This window comes from Ursus maritimus, unplaced genomic scaffold, assembly GCF_017311325.1.
Source record: "Ursus maritimus isolate PB19 unplaced genomic scaffold, ASM1731132v1 scaffold_24, whole genome shotgun sequence".
NCBI classification, from domain to species: domain Eukaryota; kingdom Metazoa; phylum Chordata; class Mammalia; order Carnivora; family Ursidae; genus Ursus; species Ursus maritimus.
Genome location: NW_024424897.1, coordinates 34,143,370 through 34,165,554, shown reverse-complemented (window position 1 = coordinate 34,165,554; position 22,185 = coordinate 34,143,370). Strand labels below are relative to the sequence as shown.

At 36.9% G+C, this 22,185-nt stretch overlaps 1 protein-coding gene across 7 annotated transcripts in view; it reads left to right on the top strand.

The window, feature by feature from the left end:
• Positions 1-22,185, top strand: part of BCAS3 (BCAS3 microtubule associated cell migration factor) — a 588,999-nt gene that overhangs the window by 329,761 nt on the left and 237,053 nt on the right. For 6 of the 7 annotated variants that reach the window (XM_040640930.1, XM_040640931.1, XM_040640928.1 and 3 more), the window contains one exon: positions 2,527-2,624. In XM_040640930.1, the coding sequence (XP_040496864.1) occupies positions 2,527-2,624 (98 nt within the window). Of the gene's footprint in view, positions 1-2,526; positions 2,625-7,791; positions 10,478-22,185 lie in introns of those variants that run through there. The other variant, XM_040640932.1, reaches the window with a different exon arrangement.

Below are 22,185 nucleotides of genomic sequence, written 5' to 3'. Positions count from 1 at the left end.
AAAAAAGAGGTGTGTGTGTGTTTAGACAAAAAAAAAAAAAAAAAAAAAAAAAAAAAAAAAAAAAAAAAGAATTATGTGGTGCTGTGATAGTCTGCCTCCCTATATCCTAACCTAAGTGGGGAACAGGCAGGTACAGAGTTGACTGTCATGTCCATAAGGGAGTCAGGGGTGGCTTAAACTCAAGGCAGCTCCTTACTTGGAGCAGGGATTTAAACTGTAAAAAAGGTCAATGAAATATTTATTTTTAGATCTGAGAAATAGACCATGTAAAAGAAGCTGAGGTACAAAGTCTAGTTTTCTAATCAAGATTAGCTCCTTTTACTTCATTATTTTATTTTTTCACCTAGTTAACATATCCATCAGCTCACATATTTAGCATATGTATGTTGTGATTATTTTAGTGAGGACATCTAAGTTTTACTCTTTCATCAAATTTTAGTTACATAATACAGTGTTATCAACTATAGTCATCATGTTATCCATTTGATCCTCAGATCTTATTCCTGTTATTTTAAGTTATACATAATTCACACAACATAAAATTCACTGTATAATTCAGCGGTTTTTAGTATATTCACTATGTTGGGCAGTATCCCCGCTGTCCAATTCCAGAACATTTCCATCACCTCTGCCAGTTTGTTTTTATTTTTGTCATTTTTATTATGGAAAAATTTCAAACATATATAAACATATTTAAAGTTAAAGAAAATAATAGGATAAGCGCCTGTGTATCTCTTGCCAGCTTCAACACATTAATTCGTGGCCAGCCTTGGCTCACCCCACCCACAACTCTGGATTATTCAGAAACCCTGATACAAATTGAATTAATAATAGGAAATTTATTAGCACACTTAAGTTGTTTAGACCAGGAGGGGGCTTTACTTTGGATGAACTGACCATGTCTAACTGTCTGGCTTCTTATTTCTGTTAAGAACCAGAAAACATCTTTTCCAGACATTTCAAATAAGCGGCTCCTCTTTTCTCACTGGCCCAAATTCGCTTAGGCCTGCCCATTGTGGACCTGATTAATCTCTGCTGTGAGGTGATGGGATTACTATGACTGGGGTAGCAAAACCAGCTGGGGTAGAACAAAGGTTGGGTGGTACATGCTGTCCTCACTAGCAGCGAGGGGTCTTTGTTTTCAGTACTTCCAGCTTCCAGTGTTGGGTCAGATGGTTCTTTTTTTCACACATTAAATACACAAACATTTAAACCGTGCTTTCAGTAACTACTCTTTTTCTGCAATCTTTCTGCAATCTATTCTTGGCATTTCAGTCTTCTGTAATCTGTCTCATGGTGTTTATCAACCTCTTTTCTTCCATCAGGATCCACTGGGAACTCTATGCTTCAGCCAAATCATGCTTCTCAAGCTGCCCTGCATTTGTGAGGCTTAGTTACTCATCCAAGGGTCTGCTTGTTCTAGCTCTATGCTTAAGGAGCACCTCTTTCTCCTCTGCATATATATATCCTATTACCGTATACACATCCGATTCCTGTTCCACCTCCACAAAATCTTTCAGTCTGCTGTGGACCATGTAGTCATTACCCCGTTTTCTCATTCTGAGCTTTTATTGCCTATTTCACTCATTTTCACACTTCCTTTTGCATCAGTCGTGAATGTCCATATGCTAGACCACATACGTACACATAGACCTTCTAATTCATGTCTTGTTTCTGCCTGTTCCTAGAATAATACTGACACACGTTTAATATTCAGCAAATACTCATTGAATGAATGAATTACCAAAAATGCATGCTTATATTGCTGTAACAGGTTTTTATTCCTCTAAGTTGCCTGGGCTCTCAGATCTTCTAGTCACACAGATTTTTTTATGTTAATAGTATTTATCTAATACAGCTGGAAAGAGACTCTTTGCATTTATAGATTTATCATTCCTAAGCAACTTGAAATTATATGTAGTAAATTGCAGTTTTGCTGAGACTCTAATTGATTCTTACATGCTAATTGGTAATTTTATGGAGGTAACTCAGTTAGCTAATAGCGATCCTAGCTAAACCTGTGGCCGCCACATTAACACAGCTTTGTTTTCCTATGCTTCTTGTCATAATTAAAGTAACTTTCATTCAGGATTGTAAGGGAGTTGCTCAAAATTTTGTATCTAGTATATATGCTGCCTTTTATGGCAGGTGTTACTAGCTATGGTGCTATTCATGAATTTGAGGAGTGTTGAAACTCTTCATATCTGTCCCTTGGAAATGTCAAAGGTTTTGGTATAAAGTATTTTGTTTCCTTTCCCATGCTACTAAGTTTATCCCTTTCAATTAATGTCAATTTTTCAACCCCTTACTTAAAATCTATTGAGTAACTTACAAAGAGGAGAAGAGGTCCGGTGCGTTAGCTTTGTGCAAGAATTAGGGACTGCAGTTCCCTTCTTTGTCTCGTTTTAGAATGAATGGTTCTTTAATGGATTGGCCTATTCCAGCATTCCTGATTTAAGGTCTGTTGTAGCACGCGACAGTTTTGATGCCGGTAACATATGTGAATTAAATTAAATTGCCTTGCAGGATCCAGCCGGTCCGCTCTGACCCAGTCAGCATGCCAGGGTCATCCCGTCCAGTCTCTGATCGAAGGGGAATTTCCACCGTGATTGATGCTGCCTCAGGTAGAAAATCACCTCCAAAATCTGTGCTGGATAGTTCTGTGCATTTTAAATTTCTTTTCCTGCACAATGGAGAGAATGATATTTTTTGCCTTCCTCTTTTTGTTTGTTCGTTTGTTTGGGGACATGCGTGCATGTTGTGCATGTATGTATACGTGTGTGTGTGTTTGTTAAAACAATACTGTGCCTCCATTTGTTGCTAAACAATGCCATGCATTTAAGTATTGTTAAGGTTGGTGAATGATGCAGTGGGGTTGGCACTTGATTAAATGTAATGAACACAGTATTGAAGGCTACAGGGTTGATGACTGTTTTGCCTTTGATCTCTCAAATGTGGAGAAGCGACCTTGACAGAGAACGTAAATACAATATATGGATTCAATTTACTCAACCTGTTGAGTATCAAAGTGCCTGATCTGTGGAATTGGAGAGTCCAAGTGCCGTAGCTTAAATGGCTTTATTATTGAAAGCATAAAGTTTAGAAATTCATTAACTTAACTTTAGTCTATCTATCACAGTTATTAACCTCCTCTCCTTGGAACCAATCCAGGAATATGTATCATTAGTACCTGGGAGTAGATCTTTGCCTCTGGAGGTGATAGTGGCTGCATTAGTATCGTCAGACTGTTTTCTGCCGCGTCTGCCAAGTATAGACCTGTTTATAATGAGACATTCTTCATCTCTAAATGTATTGATAAAATAAGGACAGTGATGCTTTCTGTTATGGTGCAGCTGCAGAGCATCTGAAGAGAGCAAACAGCAGGGTTTCATCAAGAAAAAGTCTCTTATGAGTAGAATTATTAAATACTCGGCATTAGTCAAACAGTTGAGTCAGAGAGGATTTTAATCTATAGCAATTTCAAAATCCCCAGAGACTGCTGATTTGATTGAGGCTTAAACTGTGAAAGAAAATGGAAACAAACACAAAACTGATTTGCGAAGGTCACTTTTAAAAGACCAAAGCTTCTGTTTCTGATTCTGTGTCTGGATGTATTTTCAATTTTTGAAAGCTAACTGGTTTTGTACATTTCCTTAGCTTTCTGATCTTTTTGTCAGTGGATTGTACCCTGTGTCTGATTTAGCTGTCCACATCCAGGGCTGTGTCTTCATTTTTAATGTAGACTCTTACTTTAGAGAGCTCATACTTGTCCCTCTGCTTTCTCTTGGCAACCATGGTTCGTCCCCTGGAAACAAGCACAGAAATGTGTGAAGTCTCTATCCTTGCTTCCCTGCATTGAATGAAATATTGAGATGGGCGACTTGAACAATAAATCTTTTTGATAGTTTCAATCTGAGAATGCTAACAGATCCTGCTCATCTGGAATTATCATTTAACCATCGTGAATCCTGGAAGCAATATATTGTAACCTAAAGTATTTGATTCAAGATTACAGTAGTAGCCTTTGTTGGGGGGTTTTAACATTCTTAAACTGTCCTATGATGAATGTTTTAGAGTCAAGTGACTCCCAGTCAAGTGAAACACACGTCGCTAAAGCAGTTAAAGGTATTATTAAAAGTTGACATATTCAGCGCTCTACTCTGAGGTAATACTCCGTATTTATCATGTAGTACTATCTCAGTTTTAGCTCTTTGTCAGGTTACATCTCATGCCACAGATAGGAATTTCCGTGAACTATTGGCAACCATCATTTGACTTCAGTCTGCTGCGAGAAGAGTTTTTAAATTGATGTTTGAAAAAGAAACTAGATCTTTGCTCCTTGATTTACTTCCATTTGCATCAGAGACGCATTGTAGGAGATTCTAGGGTATCGTTCTACAGCTGTGAGCCTCTGCCCGAAAGTACTAATCTTTTGAGTAGAGAAAGGACTTCTTGGTGACTAAGCTCTGTTGTTATTTTTCTAAGCCTATTTTCATTCCAGAAAGCCATAGTTCCTTTCTGAGACAGAGCAATGAAATGTGTGTGCCGCTTTCTCTAACTTTGAGCTAAAGAAACCCCGTAGATGAGGAATTGGACTGTTACGAATAATTCTCTACTTCTCAAATGGTTTGGATCCCTTTTGTTCAACGCATTTTTTAAGTGAGTGAATAATGTTTTGTTGGGGAAGCTTAATCTACTCTATGTAATAGGAGCGCTGTTGTAACAGACTTATTTTTCTTTTGATATTTAGGAAGACTAGAGACTAACTAGTTTGGGTTCCTTATAAAAAAAGGAGTGAATGGGAAAATTCTGCTTTAGGTTCTTGTATTAAAGAGAGTCTAATAAATGTGTACAAGTGCTCGTGAACCAGGAAGTGCTTCTCTGATTGTGACCCATGCATTGGAGTCAGCTGCGTGTGACGAAAATGGTTTTCTGGAGTTCGGATTGCTTTTGCTTGGAGATGGGACTGCTGTGGCACCTCCTCTGACTGGGCTCCCCTGCTTTGTCTTACCTTCATTCAGCTTCTACAACTAAATGTATTGCCTTTTTAATTGTTCCTATGGCACATTTTATGACTGTCCTTCTATTCTAGTGGCAGCTCTTACTCTTGTCTAAACTCGTGGTGGTTTAATTATTTTTCATATGATTACCTTTCAGAGGCATAGAATTTAGAAATTTAATGTGATATGATTTAATCTTTTGACAGTTGTAACAGTCTTCCAAATGAAAATATTTTATTTATACCTGGGGCCAGCCTGTTATGTTGTAGATATCTGTATATTTATCTGGCAGTGTTATTCTGTTGAAACTAAAAGAGATCAGCAGAGCCTTGTACCACTTTTGCTAAGAAATTTTGTCTTTATAATTTCTTGATCATCTAGTGTATCTGTTCTTCACTCCTTCACATGGAAGAACATTTCCTAAAATACGTGTGTTTTTCTTAACTTCAGTGACTTAGGCATGGCATAAATTCTATGCCTTTAGATACCTATGAACCAGCTTCTATCTCTATATAAATATGTGTATTTGGACTGGCAGATCTATAACTGCTTTCTGAGTAGAGGTCATTCCCATAACATCTGATCTTTGGTGATTCAAAAGGGTACTATCTTACCTAAAATTTTGAGCTTAGATAATTATGAGATGTTGCCTTCTTGACTAAGGAGAAGACCATTCTGGAAGGGTACTTTATAGAATTTTACCCTTATACAAAGGCTACCCAGATAAAAGGAAATTTGAAGGAATCATTCCATTTTTCATTAATATCAGTGTCTCCGAATCATAGATAACACTTCTAGACAAAGTACTTTTTTTTTTCTCTGTACATTCCTTTTGGTTAGGTATCTAAGAATTTTTTCTCATTGTTTGTTCTTTATAACATGTGTCCTTTTGATAAAGGTGTAGGACCTCTGAAGAGAAAGTAGAAAGATAGCTGTCCATGCCCCATTCAAAGTTTGTTTCCCACCTTGGTGACTGATCCTCTTGTTCCCAGACTTGTGGGCTGTATCTGTTGGGTAACTTAATAACAACTCTAAAGTCGCTTTGGAGTCATCCAGACAGAAAGCCTAGAAAGATCTAGTTCATCCTAAGTTTGTTTCTCCTGGTTTGTGGTTTTACTATGGAAATTGATGTTTACCAAGAAAGAACTCAAAGCAACTGAGATTTGAAAGACAGACTTCTGCCTGGCTCATGTGAAGAGCAGACATCTTAGCCAAACTCTACAGAAGTAAACATTGTATAGAGAAAACGTTATTGGAGGTGGTGGGGGCAGCATTTATGTACATTCCTATGGAAGATGACAGTACGAGAAAGAAAATTGTGACAGTTAAGTAAAATGGGTTCTTATCCTTTAGAGCAGGCTTTGGTATATTAGGAATTAGTGTTACAATAAAGGTTTCTATAAATAGGGACCGAGTTCTAGACCTGGTGTTTGTTGTCATTCTTGACTCAAGAGAAATATTATTTTTGTTGTATAATTGAAGTAATCTAAATAATTTCTAAGAAATTCGTTAATCCAGGAGATACTTTTTCGGCACCCAGTTTTTCCCATTATCAAAATAATTTGTTTACTGAAGAAGGTGAGACACTTAAAAACCCAAACTGGTTTGATTTGATTGATTTTTATAATGATCATTTATGCCTGCTTTGACTGATTTTATAATGATCATTTATGCCTGCTTTGACTGATTTTATAATGATCATTTATGCCTGCTTTATGTATTTGACATTTGGTGCATCGGACATTTACAAAAACAAAATAACACTTAGTAGAGAAGTATGGTTGGGTAGGCGACGAGGAGATGATTTAAGTCAAATCTCTGCTAGGAGGGATGTTCATATAGAGACATGCTTTTATTTTACAGAGATTTTTCTGAAGTACTGGGGGAAGAATATTCCTAAGGATTATATTTCACTGTATCTACAGTTGTCATTCCAATCTGAGGCAGAAAGACTTAGTCACTGTGTCCTAAAGCCATCAGAGACACAAGAGATGCTGGTGGTAAGAAGCAAAGAGATTTGTAAGAAACACCGTTTAGTCATCCAATGGTGAGGCTACTTAGCACCATGATTTTAAAAACTAGAGTCGAATGACTGAACCATGACATTGTAATCATGGCCTTGAACATTGCCTGAAACCTTGAACAAGCGATGTTTCCTACCTATCCGGTCTTCTCTGCATCTGTACAAAGAATTTAAGGTCCCCTACGCAAAAAAAATTGTTTCACTTTTTCGGGCAGGGATGTGTTCGTTATTTCTTAAAATAATTCTCAGATATAAAGGATATCAAGTTCTTTAGAAATTTTGAGATACTTCTTTGAATACGTGATGTGGTTTTCATTTAGTAGACTTCCAGATATTCTTTGTGATTATAAGGTGACGAAAAGCCCAGGCATACTTGTACCTTGAGTATTCAAAGCCTATGTGGGATCAGTAAGAGGATTATGGATGAGGGCGAAATTAAAAGAAGGCTTAGTCGTGACCTGTGAACAGTCCCTCAGAGGGGAAAAAGGAGGTCAGTAATTTTACTTTGACACTATTTATACTTGAAACAGTTAGCAAATATTCAAACTCAGATGTTAAGATTGGCTTTTTTATTAGAAAAGAGGAAGTTTATGCATTATTTCAACTCTAACCTAATGCGCACCTACTTGTCTGTACAGATTCAAAAATAAGTGTTAGAGATAAGAGCATAGGGAAAAGACCTTATTTTGCCCATGAGGAAGGTGATCGGCCACATCCCTCTCCTTCTGATTTAAATATTCCTTTCATTCTTCTTTCTAATATTTATAGGATGTTAGAAGATGAAATTCAAGTTAACAATGTGGAAAATTTTAGCTCAGCACAATTAAGAAAAAAAAAAGATTGCCCCACTTGAAGATGAAGAAACTGTAAACAGAAGTAGAAGAAGCTGTTGGGAAAGCTTTTTTCTGGTGACACATTGCTTCTTTGAATAAATCTTTGTGTCAACTAAAACCTCGCCTTTGCTTTCTCTATTGCAAGCACCGAGTCCTTGACATGACTTTAAGTCTTTCCTAAGCATTTTGAGAAGGAATTGATGGAATTCTCCCTACTGTTGATATACTGGGGTACCACATATTTACAAGGGGCTTTTTGGCCAAAAGACCCAACTTCTCTTTTTTGTACCTTTATTACTACATCTTTAATACAAGGCTGGACTGTTTATGTAGTCTGTTGCCTGAGACCGTGGTGGCAGAGGGACAATATTGGGGGCAGTATTAGAATTTGTTTAAGTCTGAACCGGGAATTCCATTTGTCTTAGTGACATTAGTGTCAAACTGTTAGTGCCACACTATTTTAAATTGTGTCCAAGAGCCTGAGAGGCTTATGCTTATAGGTGCCATCTATAAACTTAGAAACAAAAGAGTCTCTCTCCATTGAATATGTAAGCCCAGAGAGCAATTAAAAAGCAGCCTGGGACCTCACCCAGGCAACTGGTCGGAACCAGAGCTCATGATAGTCCCCTGGATATTGTTGAAAACTGTCAGAGAAAAGCTAAAGCAAATAATCGAAGTGAAAATAATTGTTCCCGGGAAAAGTCTTGTTTTGGAAAGTTGCTGTAATGGAAAGAATAGAGACTAGTAATTTAGGAATCTTTGATTCTAGTCCACTCTGCCTAGAATTACCTGTTTGGTAAATTGCTTTGAAACCCAAGGCTTTCTTCCATAAGAAATGAAGGAATTGAAGTAGATTATTTCCAAAGCCCCTTCCAGGTACTTTGGGTCACCTTCGAAGAATTTTTTTAAGTTAGGGAAGGTATAATTTACATATAGCAGGAATATAATCATACAACTTGATGTATTTTTATACCTGTATATATCACTACTCAGAACAAATTAGAATATTTCCATCACGCCAGAAAATTCCTTCATGCCCCTTCCAGTCAATATACTACCTTTGACCTAGAGATTATCACTGTGACTTTTATCATCATAGATTAATTTTGTCTATATTGAACTTCATGTAAATGAAATTATCCTATAGATACTCTTTCATGTCTGGCTCCTTTTATTTAATGTTTTTGAGATTCATCCACGTGTTACCTGTGACACTAGTTCATGTTTTTACATTGCAATGTAGTATAACTATAATACAGCCTATTGTCCTATTGTTTTCAGCATTTAGCCTTTTATGAATAAAACTGCTATAAACTTCCCTGTACAAGTCTTTTTTTTTTTTGACGTATGCATTTTTTTTTTTTTGCATACGAATTCATATATTTTGAGCATACACCTAGGACTGGAATTGTTGGCTCACAAAGCAGGCATCTGTTTAGCTTTATTAGGAACCTGCAAGAAAGTATTCCAAGAGAACTATACCATTTTTCATTCTTAGCGGTGTATGAGCTGTTCTTGTAAATGTAAACTGAGTTTTAATTTGCTTTTCTCTGATGAATACTGATATTGGGCACCTTGAATATACTTACTGGCCAGTTGGATAGCTTCTTTTGTAATGTACTTATGAAATCTTTCACCAACTTCTATTTGGCCTGTTGTCTTATTGAATTTAAATTCTTTAAATATTTTGGGTATAAATCTTTTGTCAGATGTTTTACAAACAATTCCTTTCAGTTTATTGCCTTTTCACTTTCTTGTTGGTATTTTTTGACAGGCAGAATTCCAGTTTTTTCGCTTTTCTGTCTATGTTTTGTGTTTTGCATAAATTTTTTTGCCGTGTCACCCAGACTTGAAGTGATGCTTTCTTTTCTCTTGTCATTGTGTAGTTTTGGCCTTTGCAGTTAGGTATGTGATCCTTTCCAAATTATTTTTTATTATGCTATGAGGCAAGGATCAAGGTTCAGTTTCTTCCATGCAGTTTCTTCCAGCACTGTTGATCAAAAAGATACACTTTTCTTCCAGTGACTTTCATTAATGCCTTTTTAAAAAACCATATTTTTCCTGGATTCTCTATTTTGTTCCATTGATAAATGTGTGTGTGTATCTGTCTTTATACCACTATCATACTGTCTTAATTACTGTAACTTTTTAGTCAGTTTTGAGATCTAGCAGTCTAATGCCTTCCCTTTTGTTTTTCATGTATATCTTGGCTGTTCTAGGTTCTTTGCATTTCCAAACACATGTGTGTCTGTGTAGATACCGGTAATTTGTGGTGTGGTCCACTGACCTCTGGAAGTCCCCAAGACACTTTCAATGGGTCTGTGTACGAAAACTATTTTTATAGTAATGCGAAGTCATTATTTGCCTTTCTTTTTTATACTGTGTTGACATGAAGTACAGATGGTGCAGAAGCAATGGTAGATAAAACGGATGGCGTCTTAGCATAGAAAAAGCATAGTACAAACTATGCTTGTAGCTGAAGGTCTTCACTCATAGATTAAAAACAACAACTACTACAATTACTTATAAATGTTGGGGCGCCTGGGTGGCACAGTCAGTTAAGCATCCAACCCTTGGTTTCGGCTCAGGTCATGATCTCAGGGTCCTGAGATCAAGCCCCATGTAGGGCTCTGCACTCAGCCAGAGTCTACTTGAGATTGGCTCTCCCTCTTCCTCTGCCTGTCCCCCTGCATTCTCTCTCTCTCTCTCAAGTAAATAAATGAATCTTTAAAAAGAAAAGAATGTCTATGACATGCGGCATCTGACTGGCCCAGTCCACAGAGCCTGCAACTCTTGATCTCAGGGTCGTGAGTTCAAGCCCCAAGCTGGGAGTGGAGCCTACTTAAAAACAAAAAAAAAGGAACGTCTATGATACAGTCAAAATCATTGACTTATGACAGTTTTATTAAATTTTGCTGCTTGTGTCCTTCTTTTTAGTATTCTTTATGTCACAGTGGAATTAATGCATGGTAGTTGTCTGGACAAAATGCACTTATGTGATGATTGTAAACTGAACTAGCAACTGTCATAGAATACTATTTTCCTGGAAAGAACGACTGACGAACTTTGTTTATTGAGACTTGGGTATTTGGCAGAAATTTTCTCAAAAATAAAATAAGCCTGATACATCAAAGAAAACAATTGACAATATTTGTTACCAATGATAAAACTCATTTTCAATTACAAATTGGAAATTTGGAAACCATGTATCCATGTATCTACCACTGCTTAACAGGTTCCCAGTACTTAAAGACATTTCTGGTGAGATAGGTGGTGATATGAACTAGTGTCATATTTTCATATCATATAATAATATAAATCCACATTTGGAAGATCTGAAGTATTTTCCCAAAGACCAATTTTATGATATTACAAAAGTATATATGAGTAACAGACTCATTCCAAGTGCAAGAAAGGACAAAGGATTTCCACGTAATAGAGTACAGAAGTTAATTGATATAGTTTCAGGTATAATTACATCTAACTTGTTAAGTGTCCTATCAAAGAAGAATATCCTCAGAATCTGAAAAGGCTCAGGATCTTCATATGCTCCATTCTTTTCCAGTTATATTTTGAACGAGGTCGACTTGTCTTCACCTACTTAACCAAAACAACATATCACAACAGATTGAATGCATAAGTTGATATGAGAATCAATCTGTTGTTTATTATAAAAGTTTCTGTCCAAATAAAGTTAAAAATGTCATCCTTCTCAATATTATTTTTTAGTTTGGAAATTTTTAATAAAAAATTTCATTTATGTTAATGCATAAAGAGTTTCTTGTCTTTTAATGGGTTAGTATGTAAACATTTGCAATGTTGACAGATATTAAACACATAAAACAAAGCTCTTTGGAGATCTCGATTTTTAAGAGAACAAACGGTCCTGACCTCAAAAGATGTTTGAAAACCACTGAGATATAAATATATCCTCATACACATACACATTAAATATATATTCATCTGTACAGAAATTTAGATAAGATTTGATTGAAATCTCGTTGAATCTGTGGATCAAATTTGGGAAGATTGCCATCTAAAAATATTGAATCTTCCAACACACAAACCTTTTATATCTATCCATTTAGTTAGGCCTTCTTTCATTTCTCCTAATATTTGTTACATTTCAGTGTAGAAGTCTTAAACATATTTTGTAAAATTTATTTCAATTATTTGATGTTTTGATGCTAGTATAAATAGCATATTGTGTTTCATTTTTCAGACTTTTTTTCATAGTATATAGAATACAGTAATTTTATTTGTATGTTGATCTTGTATCCAGAAACCTTTCTTTTTTTTTTCTTCCAAGTTTTTTTTTAATCTTCAAGTTTTTATTTAAATCCCAGTTAGTTAACATACAGTGTAATATTAGTTTCAGGTGTAGGATTGAGTGATTCATCAGTTACATACAACACCCAATGCTCATCATGACAAGTGCTCTCCTTTCTAAATTCGTGTGTTCCAGTAGATTCCTTTGGATTTTCCACTATGCAGTCATGTGATCTGCAGATAAAGATGGTTTTATTTCTTTCTAATTTTTATACCTTTCATTTCTTTTTCTTCTTTATTATATTTGCTTAGACATTCCAGTACAATGTTGAATAGAAGTGAAGATATTGAACATTCTTATCTTTTTCTTAATCTTAGAAAGAAGTGTTTAATATTTCTCTATTAGGGGCGCCTGGGTGGCTCCTCCACTGTGAGCCTGCTTCTTCCTCTCCCACTCCCCCTGCTTGTGTTCCCTCTCTCGCTGGCTGTCTCTGTCTCTGTCAAGTAAATAAATAGAATCTTTTAAAAAAATATATTTCTCTATTAAATATGATGTTGGATGTAGTTTTTTAAATGAAAACTTACATTCTAATATTATATCATTCCTTTATCAGAATGAGAAAGAGATGGATAAAATCCATAAAAGAATGAAACTGACCTTCTAAAACTGAAAAATATATCTTAAATAATTTGTTGAATGGGCTCAATAGGTGACTGGATGCAGATGAAGAAAGGAGCAGAGACTCAGAAACAAGTCAAAAATGATCAAACTGAAATGGAGAAAGAGGAAAATAATGAAATAAAAAAGAACTCAGTGTGAGAAGTGTGTGGGGTAGTATTAAATAGTATGTGTGATTGTTACACATGGGTGACAAGGAGGGAAAGGGCAAAGAAATAAATGAAGGGCTGAGAATTTTCCAAAATTAGTTAAAGACATCAACTCTCCAAGTTTCAAGAAGCTCAGTGTACCCCAAGAAGGATAAGAATGAAGAGAACCATACCTAGATACATCAGAGTCAGACTGTTGAAATCCTGAAATTCTGAAGCAGTTTTAATAACCCTACTATGTTTCTTTATTTCTTAGGTTTATATTTGGGTGAGGGTTTAGCATTTTGACAGAATTAGGGTGATTGTTAAATTTCTTTGGCATTCTGAGATCCCCATCTCCCAGTGATCTAGGGGGAATCTTCAGGATATTCACCATAAGGTAGAAGTAAAAGATACGGAAAACCAATGTTTATTGCTAAACAGCTTTGTGCCCAACACTGTGCCAGGTGTTTTTACATGGCTTCTCTCATTTAATCACTTTTAATTAGGATCACGGGTTCATTTCAGAAATACGCAAAGCGTGGGACCTAAAGACACCTAGCTCCTGATACTTAGAATTACTTAAAGTGCATTATGGTGACACCTCAGATAAGTCCAAACCTCTTTTTATCCTGCCTGATCAAATATTCATTTCAAAACACTGTATGCTGAAATGAGCCACGTGGGAGTTGAAGAGAATCAACTATTCAGGTGGTGAAAATGTGTGAATGCAGCTGGCAGATGAAGTTCCAGCATGATGAATCCCCGGCTTTCCTTACTGCTTCAGGCAACAACTGACAGGCCTGACTGGTCATTGGCTTTCCATTTCTGGCATTGATAGGACTAAAAATTCTTAGTGTCACAGATACTTAAAAGCTGTCCCTGTTATCATGGATACAAACAGTGCTGGAGGGTCCTGATTGCATAGAGATGTAATCAATATGGTCTAGAGTTCTTGACCTGAACCTATAATTATCTGGATGTTATAAAAGGTAGTTTGTTGTTAGAGAAAATGCTTATATTCAGAACTTTGGGGCTAAGTTGTGAATGGAGAGAAGAAAAATAGGAGCTTTGTCCCTCTTCCTATACTTCACAGTATTTAAGGGGCTATCATAGTAATCACAGAACAGGGTAGTCTTATAGGATTAGAACATTGTATCATCAGGATTTGGGGTGCCGAAGTTTAAATCTTACCTCTGATGTGATCCTAATACCCTGCAAAAGTTGTGACTTTAATGTTTTGCAGCTTGTGACTGTGAGTTTTTGAATACCAAGAGATTTTTTTTCCCCATTGATCCAAGGACCTGGGATTTGAAGTGCAGCTTTAAATAATAACACATTTGAGTTTGATATTTCCCTGAAGCTAAGTGTATGGTGAAAAACAGAAGTTGAGTAAGCAGATATTACAGCGTCCGTGATCATCCCTGGGCAGGAGTGAGTCGGAGATGACACTGGTAGCAGTTCGTTAGTCACTGTCTATACTGATGCTTTTAAGGATATTGTGATCAAGATTAATTTGCTTGTGAAAACAGCGAAAAAGAGGCATGAAATGACTTAGCAGGAGATGTGGATCCTGATTGCTCTGTCCCTGCTTGGCTTAAGATAACTCTGGTTGGCATTATTATTGGATTACCCTATGGATAGGATGCCTTGAAAAAGAGGGGGAAAGATAATGCCTTGTAACAGAGGGCCCTTTAAGAACAAGGGCTGTCTTTGTGTTTCTCATGCTTGGTATCGGTGCTTGCCACAGAGCAGATAATCAATATTTGTTGCATTGTTGACAGACGGATGAACAGAAAAAAGAGAGAGGGGGAAACAAATCATGAGAGACTCTTTACTGTAGAGAACAAACAGGGTTGATGGAGGGCGGTGGGTGGGGGATGGAATAGATGGGTGATGGGGATTAAGGAGGGCACTTGTTATGATGAGCGCTGGGTGTTATATGTAAATGATGAAGGACCGAACTCTACTCTTGAAACCAATGTTGAACTGTATGTCAACTAACTAGAATTTTTTAAAAAGAGCATAAGGCTTTAAATATACCATAAACTGATTAAAATTTCATAATGCCACATCTTTATATCTCCATTGCCTCACTTAAACTTAGAAAACGTGATCTTGGCCTAGAGTCCTTTATTAGACTTAGCCCTTATGTTTATGGTCATTATTTCTTTGTTTGGGCCTTTGGTAAACTCTGTGTGGTCAGTTGGAATCTTTGGCAGAGTATTTCAAATCATCTTTTATGTCATTTTTTAAAAGCAGCATTATGTTTAAGTAGTATGTTTCTCATCTTTGATAGTTTTTACATCACTAGATAATAAAAATAAAGGAATTATGGCCCTCAAATCAGTTGTGTCTTGGTGTTATTAGGCTTACATGTGAATTCGTGTTTTAAGGTCATCTTTATAAAGCATCCACTGTAACAAATGTAGAATCTGTCGTCAAGCTTGGCAAACGTCCACTGAAGGGAATGGACTTGCTTTCATTTTCGGGTCATACTAGGCTAACTTTTAGACATATCATCATATGGTTATTTGGGGCTGTCTTTTAAGCTCGCCCATTTTATACATGAACCCAGGATATTAGCATATAGGGATCTGACCTCAATTCCATTAAACCAAAATACTTTGTTGAAGAATTGCCACCATTTTGGTAATGTCATTGCAGCTCAGTGTCTTGTACTTATGCTCCAGGAAGCCCTGCGAGACACGGTATCTTGAGTCTTAAACTGGTTTTACTTTGGTGTGCTAAGAATATTGGAAAGACCACAATTATTCGATAAATGCTCCATGTTGAGATCAGAGAGAATACCAGAGTTACACTTGAAACTTTAACTGAATTCCCCAGTTAGTGATCCCTTTTGTAGATGAGTTTATATGCTTTTCAAATGAAGAATGTTTGCATGATTGAAAAGAGAAAAGAACTTGATCGTTTCACCCTTCTGTTTCTCTCTACCTAAAGAGGACACTTACAGCATCCATACTAGTCCCTTTGACATTCTCCTATTGGGCTGATTTTTCCTATGTCAGAAATTTTTAGCCATGAGTGAGTATCTTTAAATAGAGTTTTTATAGCCGTGATAGGATCCCAGTTCCTGAAGCAGGGGGCCTAAGCTAGAGAAACCTTAGTAAAATTTTGGTATGGTGCCTGCAAGTTTTCATTTGCCTTGAAACCTGTTCTTAATTTTACTCTTTATTCCAATTCACCCCATTGATTAAATTAATTACTTTCTCCGCTGTTCTTAAACTTTTACTGTTGTGTTTATCGCCTCATATTAAAGTTAGTTGGGAACCATTTCCCATTCTAGACCATGAGCTCATCTTTGTACTCCCCACAGCACCCTGAACGGCTCTGACACGTAATAGGCACTCAATAAATGTTAATGAATTCAACATTTCAGCATGGAATATTGAAACCAAATTTTTGCATTTGACTAGACACAGTAGTTGCCTTCTAGGAGAGGAACTGAGTGGCTAGGGAACAGAAATGAGGAGACTTTTTTTCCCCCGCTGTAGTCTTGTAGAACATGTGCATGCATTATCCACAAAACATAAGTGAAACTTTTTAACACCAAACATATTTTTCACTATTTGACAGGTTATCATTGCAAGTTCTTTGTTTGTTTATACAAACGAAGAAACTGAGGTTAAGGGATGTTAAATAACTTGTCTATTGTCATATAGCTGATGGGCTGTGGAGCAAGGATATGAATCTGTGAAACCTTCATTTTTTCCAGAATATTAAATAGCATCTTGTCCACAGAGCCTACCTTGATTTCATTCATATGATCAGCAAGTAGCAGTGTTATATCTGACCTAGAAACTATCCTTATTTATTCTTTATATCGTATCCTGTGTACATCATAGAAGTCATTAAATGCAGCGCCTGCACTCCTGAGTGGCACCTCTATTTTAAGGGGCCATTGGCCAGACCTCTTTGATCAGGTTTTGTTGACTGAAGACTGTTTTACCCATGAGTCACCTAGGTATCCCTGCTGCTTGCAGAGAGACTCTTAGCCTTTGAGCAGTAGACATTTATTTTCAGCTAGGAAAGCCACTATCAATCAGGTAATGTTTTCTCAAGCTGAAAAAGGCTTTCAGTAAAGAATAGTGATTGCCCAAGGTCACATTTCTTTTCCATCTACTTGTGGGCAAATGCAAACTAACGGAATATTAGTGTTTGAAATTCATAATTTATTCTATATTTGAGGGTAGAGGAAAGGGAGGCAAAGTGTATATTGCTCTTAGAAATATTTTTAATTGCTTTTTCAAAATATGAATTAAAGCATAAAGAAGCCAAAAATGCCTGATCCTAAGTAGACCTGACACCTTGATCTTCTGTCATGGCAAAACATATGAGTGGGGATTCCCAAAGAACCTTTGTACACTACGATATTTATCACTATAAAGATCTCAGAGTTCTTAGCCACTTTGAAACTTATAAGGGTGTTCAGATCCCATCCCCTGGACTTGTGTTTTCACATATTTAAATTATTCTGGTTTGTTTTGTATAACTCCCACTTCAAATTCTGAAAAATAATATTTGGTCTTCCAGTAAATGCAGAAAGAAGAACTCAGCTCAAATGTGAACATGTGCTTGAGAGATGAATGTACTTGCTTGTTTTTATTGTCGATTAATGCTTGGGAACTATAGGCTTTTTAACCAGCCCATTTTATGCCTCTGTTTTTTCATCTGCAAAATGGTAACTAAATACCGCCTTTTATTCGGTTGATATGAACAAAATACTAGTAAACTGAAAGGCTCTGGAGTGATACCCCTGCCAGCGTCTGCTATTGATGGTGGAATTTTCACTGTAGTTTGTTCACTGTGGTTTCAAGAATAAACATTACGGTTTGTTTTTTGTTTATTATGGTTTATTTTTTAACAATATAGTCTTGGGGCGCCTGGGTGGCACAGCGGTTAAGCGTCTGCCTTCAGCTCAGGGCGTGATCCCGGCGTTATGGGATCGAGCCCCACATCAGGCTCCTCTGCTATGAGCCTGCTTCTTCCTCTCCCACTCCCCCCGCTTATGTTCCCTCTCTCGCTGTCTGTCTCTCTGTCAAATAAATAAATAAAATCTTTAAAAAAAAAAAATAATATAGTCTTAATAAAAAAATTGCTAAGGAACATTAATAAATACAGAATGATTAACACTCACAAAAATAGCTATATGCAAATTAGTAGATGTGCTTGACTGAGACAAAAGTATTTTGAGGTTGTGATCGTGAAAATTATCATAATTTTGAATTACGCGCATCCTTACTTCCGAAGAAAACCTAACTGGATGATGTATTTTGGGAAAGTTGTAACATTAAAAGACAATAAACAGGATATTTAACATCTTTATTTAAATCTTGAGTTATACGCAGCCCATACAGTTCCTGTGCTGCATATTAAATTTTATATATAATGAATAATACTGGTTTTTTAAAAAATAATATTTGATTGCTCCCTATACTGTGCTAAGTACTTCACAGACATTAGCTTCTTTATTCTTCGTAAAATTCTCCTGAGGTAAAGGTATTGTTATATAGTTGACCCTTGAACAACGTGAGGGTTAGGGGTGCTGAATCCCCCATGTGCAGTTGAAAATCTACATATAATTTTTGACTCTCCTGAAAGTTAATTACTAATAGCCTACTGTTGGCCAGAAGCCTTCCTGAGAACATAAATAGCCAATTAACCCATATTTTGCATGTTATATATATATATATATAACATACTGTATTCTTACAATTTAGTAAGCTAAAGAGAAGGAAATGTTACTAAGCAAATCATAAGGAAGAGAATATATACACTTACAGTACTATATTTATTTAAAATGACCCATGCAGTTCAAACCCATGTTGTTCAATGGTCAACTATAATTCCTTTTTTTCAGAGTAAGGAGCTATGGCTCAGAAAAATTACATACACTACACTACCTTCCACTTTGGCAGTGCCATCTGAATTTCTTTGTCATGAACATGTTTTATACAGCTCTTTATTAAAATATATATATATATATTAAAGATTTTATTTATTTATTTGTCAGAGAGAGAGAGTGCACACAAGCAGGGGAAGCAGCAGAGGCAGAGGGAGAAGCAGACTCCTCGCTGAGCAGGGAACCCAATGCGGGGCTCAATCCCAGGACCCTGGGATCATGACCTGAGCCGAAGGCAGATGCTTAACTGACTGAGCCACCCAGGCATCCCCAATATAATTTTGATAGATGCGTTTTTAGAATAGGCAGGTGTATAGTGGAAGCACATGAACTCTGTGGTCAAATGTAAGTTCTGTCTTTATAGCCAAGCAGGTATATGACCTTGAGTCTCTTTGTCCTCAGAAGGATATAAGAACACCTGTCTCCTATATTGTGAAAATTAATAGATGACATTTGTAAAGCTTCTGGCCGTAGTTCAGGTATGTAACAGGGACTCATTAAATGTTCTCTCCTTGTTACTTTATTTTAATAATAATAATAATAATAATAATAATAATAATATAATGGCAATAGCTCTTACTATATCCCAAAGTTTTTGTTTTGCTCTTTATGTAAATTATGTTTATATACCTATGGGGACTGGTTATAGTATTGTCCTCATTTTATGATTGGGGACACAGACTTAGAGAAGTGGTGGATCCCCTGGTGGAGGCCAGGCGATCTCATTCCAGAGCTTGTATTCTGAACTAACATGTGATTTTCTTTGAGGATATGTTCCCATAACAATAGGTTACATTCTGATATTTCAGGCAATAGTTTAAGTCTCAGAAATTATTATTCCACAACCCCCCCATGTAGTTCTTCCAGTTTTCGATTGTGACTGTTTGACCATTTCTTTCCTGATCCTCACTTGATTCCTACAGTAAGTTCATTAGATTAGATATTCAGAGACCCTTCGGATTCTAAAATCTATGATTTGATATTGTTTGGTTATATTTGCAGTATTCTGAGGCAGCTCTGATAGTCCTTTAAGGGAAAGGGATTCATCACCCTGGCTTAAAAAGGAATACGTTGACTTCTTTATGAACTGAAATTAGCCATTTCATGGGGCTTTTGGTGGGGACTACAGAATAGGAATTAACTCCATAAGCTTCTTTACTTCTTAAAACGAAGAACCTCAGGGGCACGTGGGTGGCTTAGTCAGTTAAGCATCTAACTCTTGGTTTTGGCTCAGGTCATGATCTCATGGGTCATGGGATCGAGCCCTGCCTCGGGCTCCACACTCAGCAGGGAGTCTGCTTGAGGATTCTCTCCCTCGGCCCCGCCCCTCACTCGTGCACGCTCTCTCTAAAATAAATAAATAAATCTTTGGAGGGGTGGGAAAAAAGAACCTTGAAACAGTTCTGCCCAAATGGATTTGACTTTAGTGATACTTGTTTCAGTGTGCAAGTACATTTTGCTCAGTCTTAAAAAATGGAGCTGTTTGCCAGGGGAGTGGATGACTCCTGAGTGTGTTTGACTGGCTATTTACATTTGCTTTTGACTCAGGTTTGATCTGTCGCTGCCTCTCCTTCACTCTTTTTTTCCCCTGTCTCTGTTTCAGTTTGTCTTCTGTTTCTCTTTCTCCCTCCTCGCTTCTGTCTTCCTATTTGGATAATTCTGCTTTATTTCTGTAAGTGAAAGACTCTCCCAGGATGCCGAATATGTCATTATTTTTATAGCACTCCTTAAATGCACAGGAGATTTTAGCTTGGCTGTAAAGCTCGCTCTTGGCATAAATTTGGCAGATAGTTTTTAGCCTGGGTAAGACTTTTTATTGGGATCATGAAAGTGTTGGGGCGTCACTGCCCTCCACTTTTCTTTCTTGAAGTATGACATTAGTGGTTTTAGCTCTTGTTGACCCTTCTTTTTAAACCAAAGCTTTATAGCTTATTAGTGCACAGTGTGGATTTTTCTTATGATATGTTGGAGGGAAAGAAAAAAAAAACTCCTCTAAGGTTACAAATGGTTTCACTTACCAAAATGATTATTTCTCTTGGAAAGTTTTGTCTTTTCTTTAAAATTTCCGGGAGTTGGGTGGGCTTGATGTCCTCTCTCCCACTCTCTTTCCCTACCCACACTCTCACGTTGGCAGAAATGCTGAGAGCTTTAAGCATAATTCCAGACTTCTGGGAGGCAAATCATTGACCAAGGAATAACCAAGACACACTTTTCTGCTGTTATTTTAAAGAAACGTTTTCAGTCGAAAGGGAAGTAAGGACAGAATACTGCAGGCTTGTCTTTGACTATTTGTTTCGACTATAGAACATAGGACAAATGCTTTGGAACATCAGTAATTACTGTTTCAGGCCACCTTTGGGAATTGAGATCTGTGCTTTTCAAATCTGTACTTAATCTCACACCTCATTATTTATTGGATCAAATACCAGTCTCATTTGCTCAGCATCCAGGTCAGCGCCTTGAGCTCCAAATCAGGCATGACATGTCACCTTGTGAGTTTCTCTGCATTGCCCCCATCTTTCTGCTTTATGAAAGGACTTGATGTAAGCATCTTCATTTTTCCAAGGTATCTGAAGGCTTTACTGAAGTGAAAGTTTGTTGCCCTCTCCCTGAAAATAGTACTTTAAAAACCTTTATCTTTACATTTTGCTTATCAGAGTTACTTTGTCCAACCTTGGAGCAGAGCATTCTGAATATGAGCCCAGTAGGTCTAAGCTTCTGTTGGGACATCCGCAGGAAACCACTGAAGAAATTTAAGGATTTCCTGGCCAAAGCAAGTAGTGGTTTCAGATTATAACAGAAACCTAGACAGATCCGAGAAGAAGAAGAGTTGTCAATTTTTTATTATCACAAACTGTATAATACATACTTCTGGTGACCTCCCTGGGTTGCCTGTCTGCTGTTGGCTCAACTGTGGACTTTAATGGAGCCATTTCTGCCCTTCCATTCTTTCATCCCTCCCTTTTTATGGGAATAAAAAGTAAATTGGGTGCTCTTTAAATATTCTCAACTGAACGTTTATTGAAAACTACCCTGCCGCAGGGCATAGCATTTTGAACAACTGCCTTGCACCAGCCCAGTTTTCCAGCCAGCTGGTTTACCCCCAAACCTGAAGTTCGCTTTGCTCAGACTTTTAATTTCTTCAAACCAAATGATCACAGAAAAACTTAGGAGGAACCCAGTTTCATTTGTGAGGTTTTTCAATAAAAGTGAAGTGGAGTGTGGCTAGAAAACCAGACCTGTGAAAAGCCATGACTCTGCTGACACTAGAGGAAAAATGACAGAATTCTGATACTACTTGCTTCCAGTGTTCAGGAGAAAAGAAAAAAA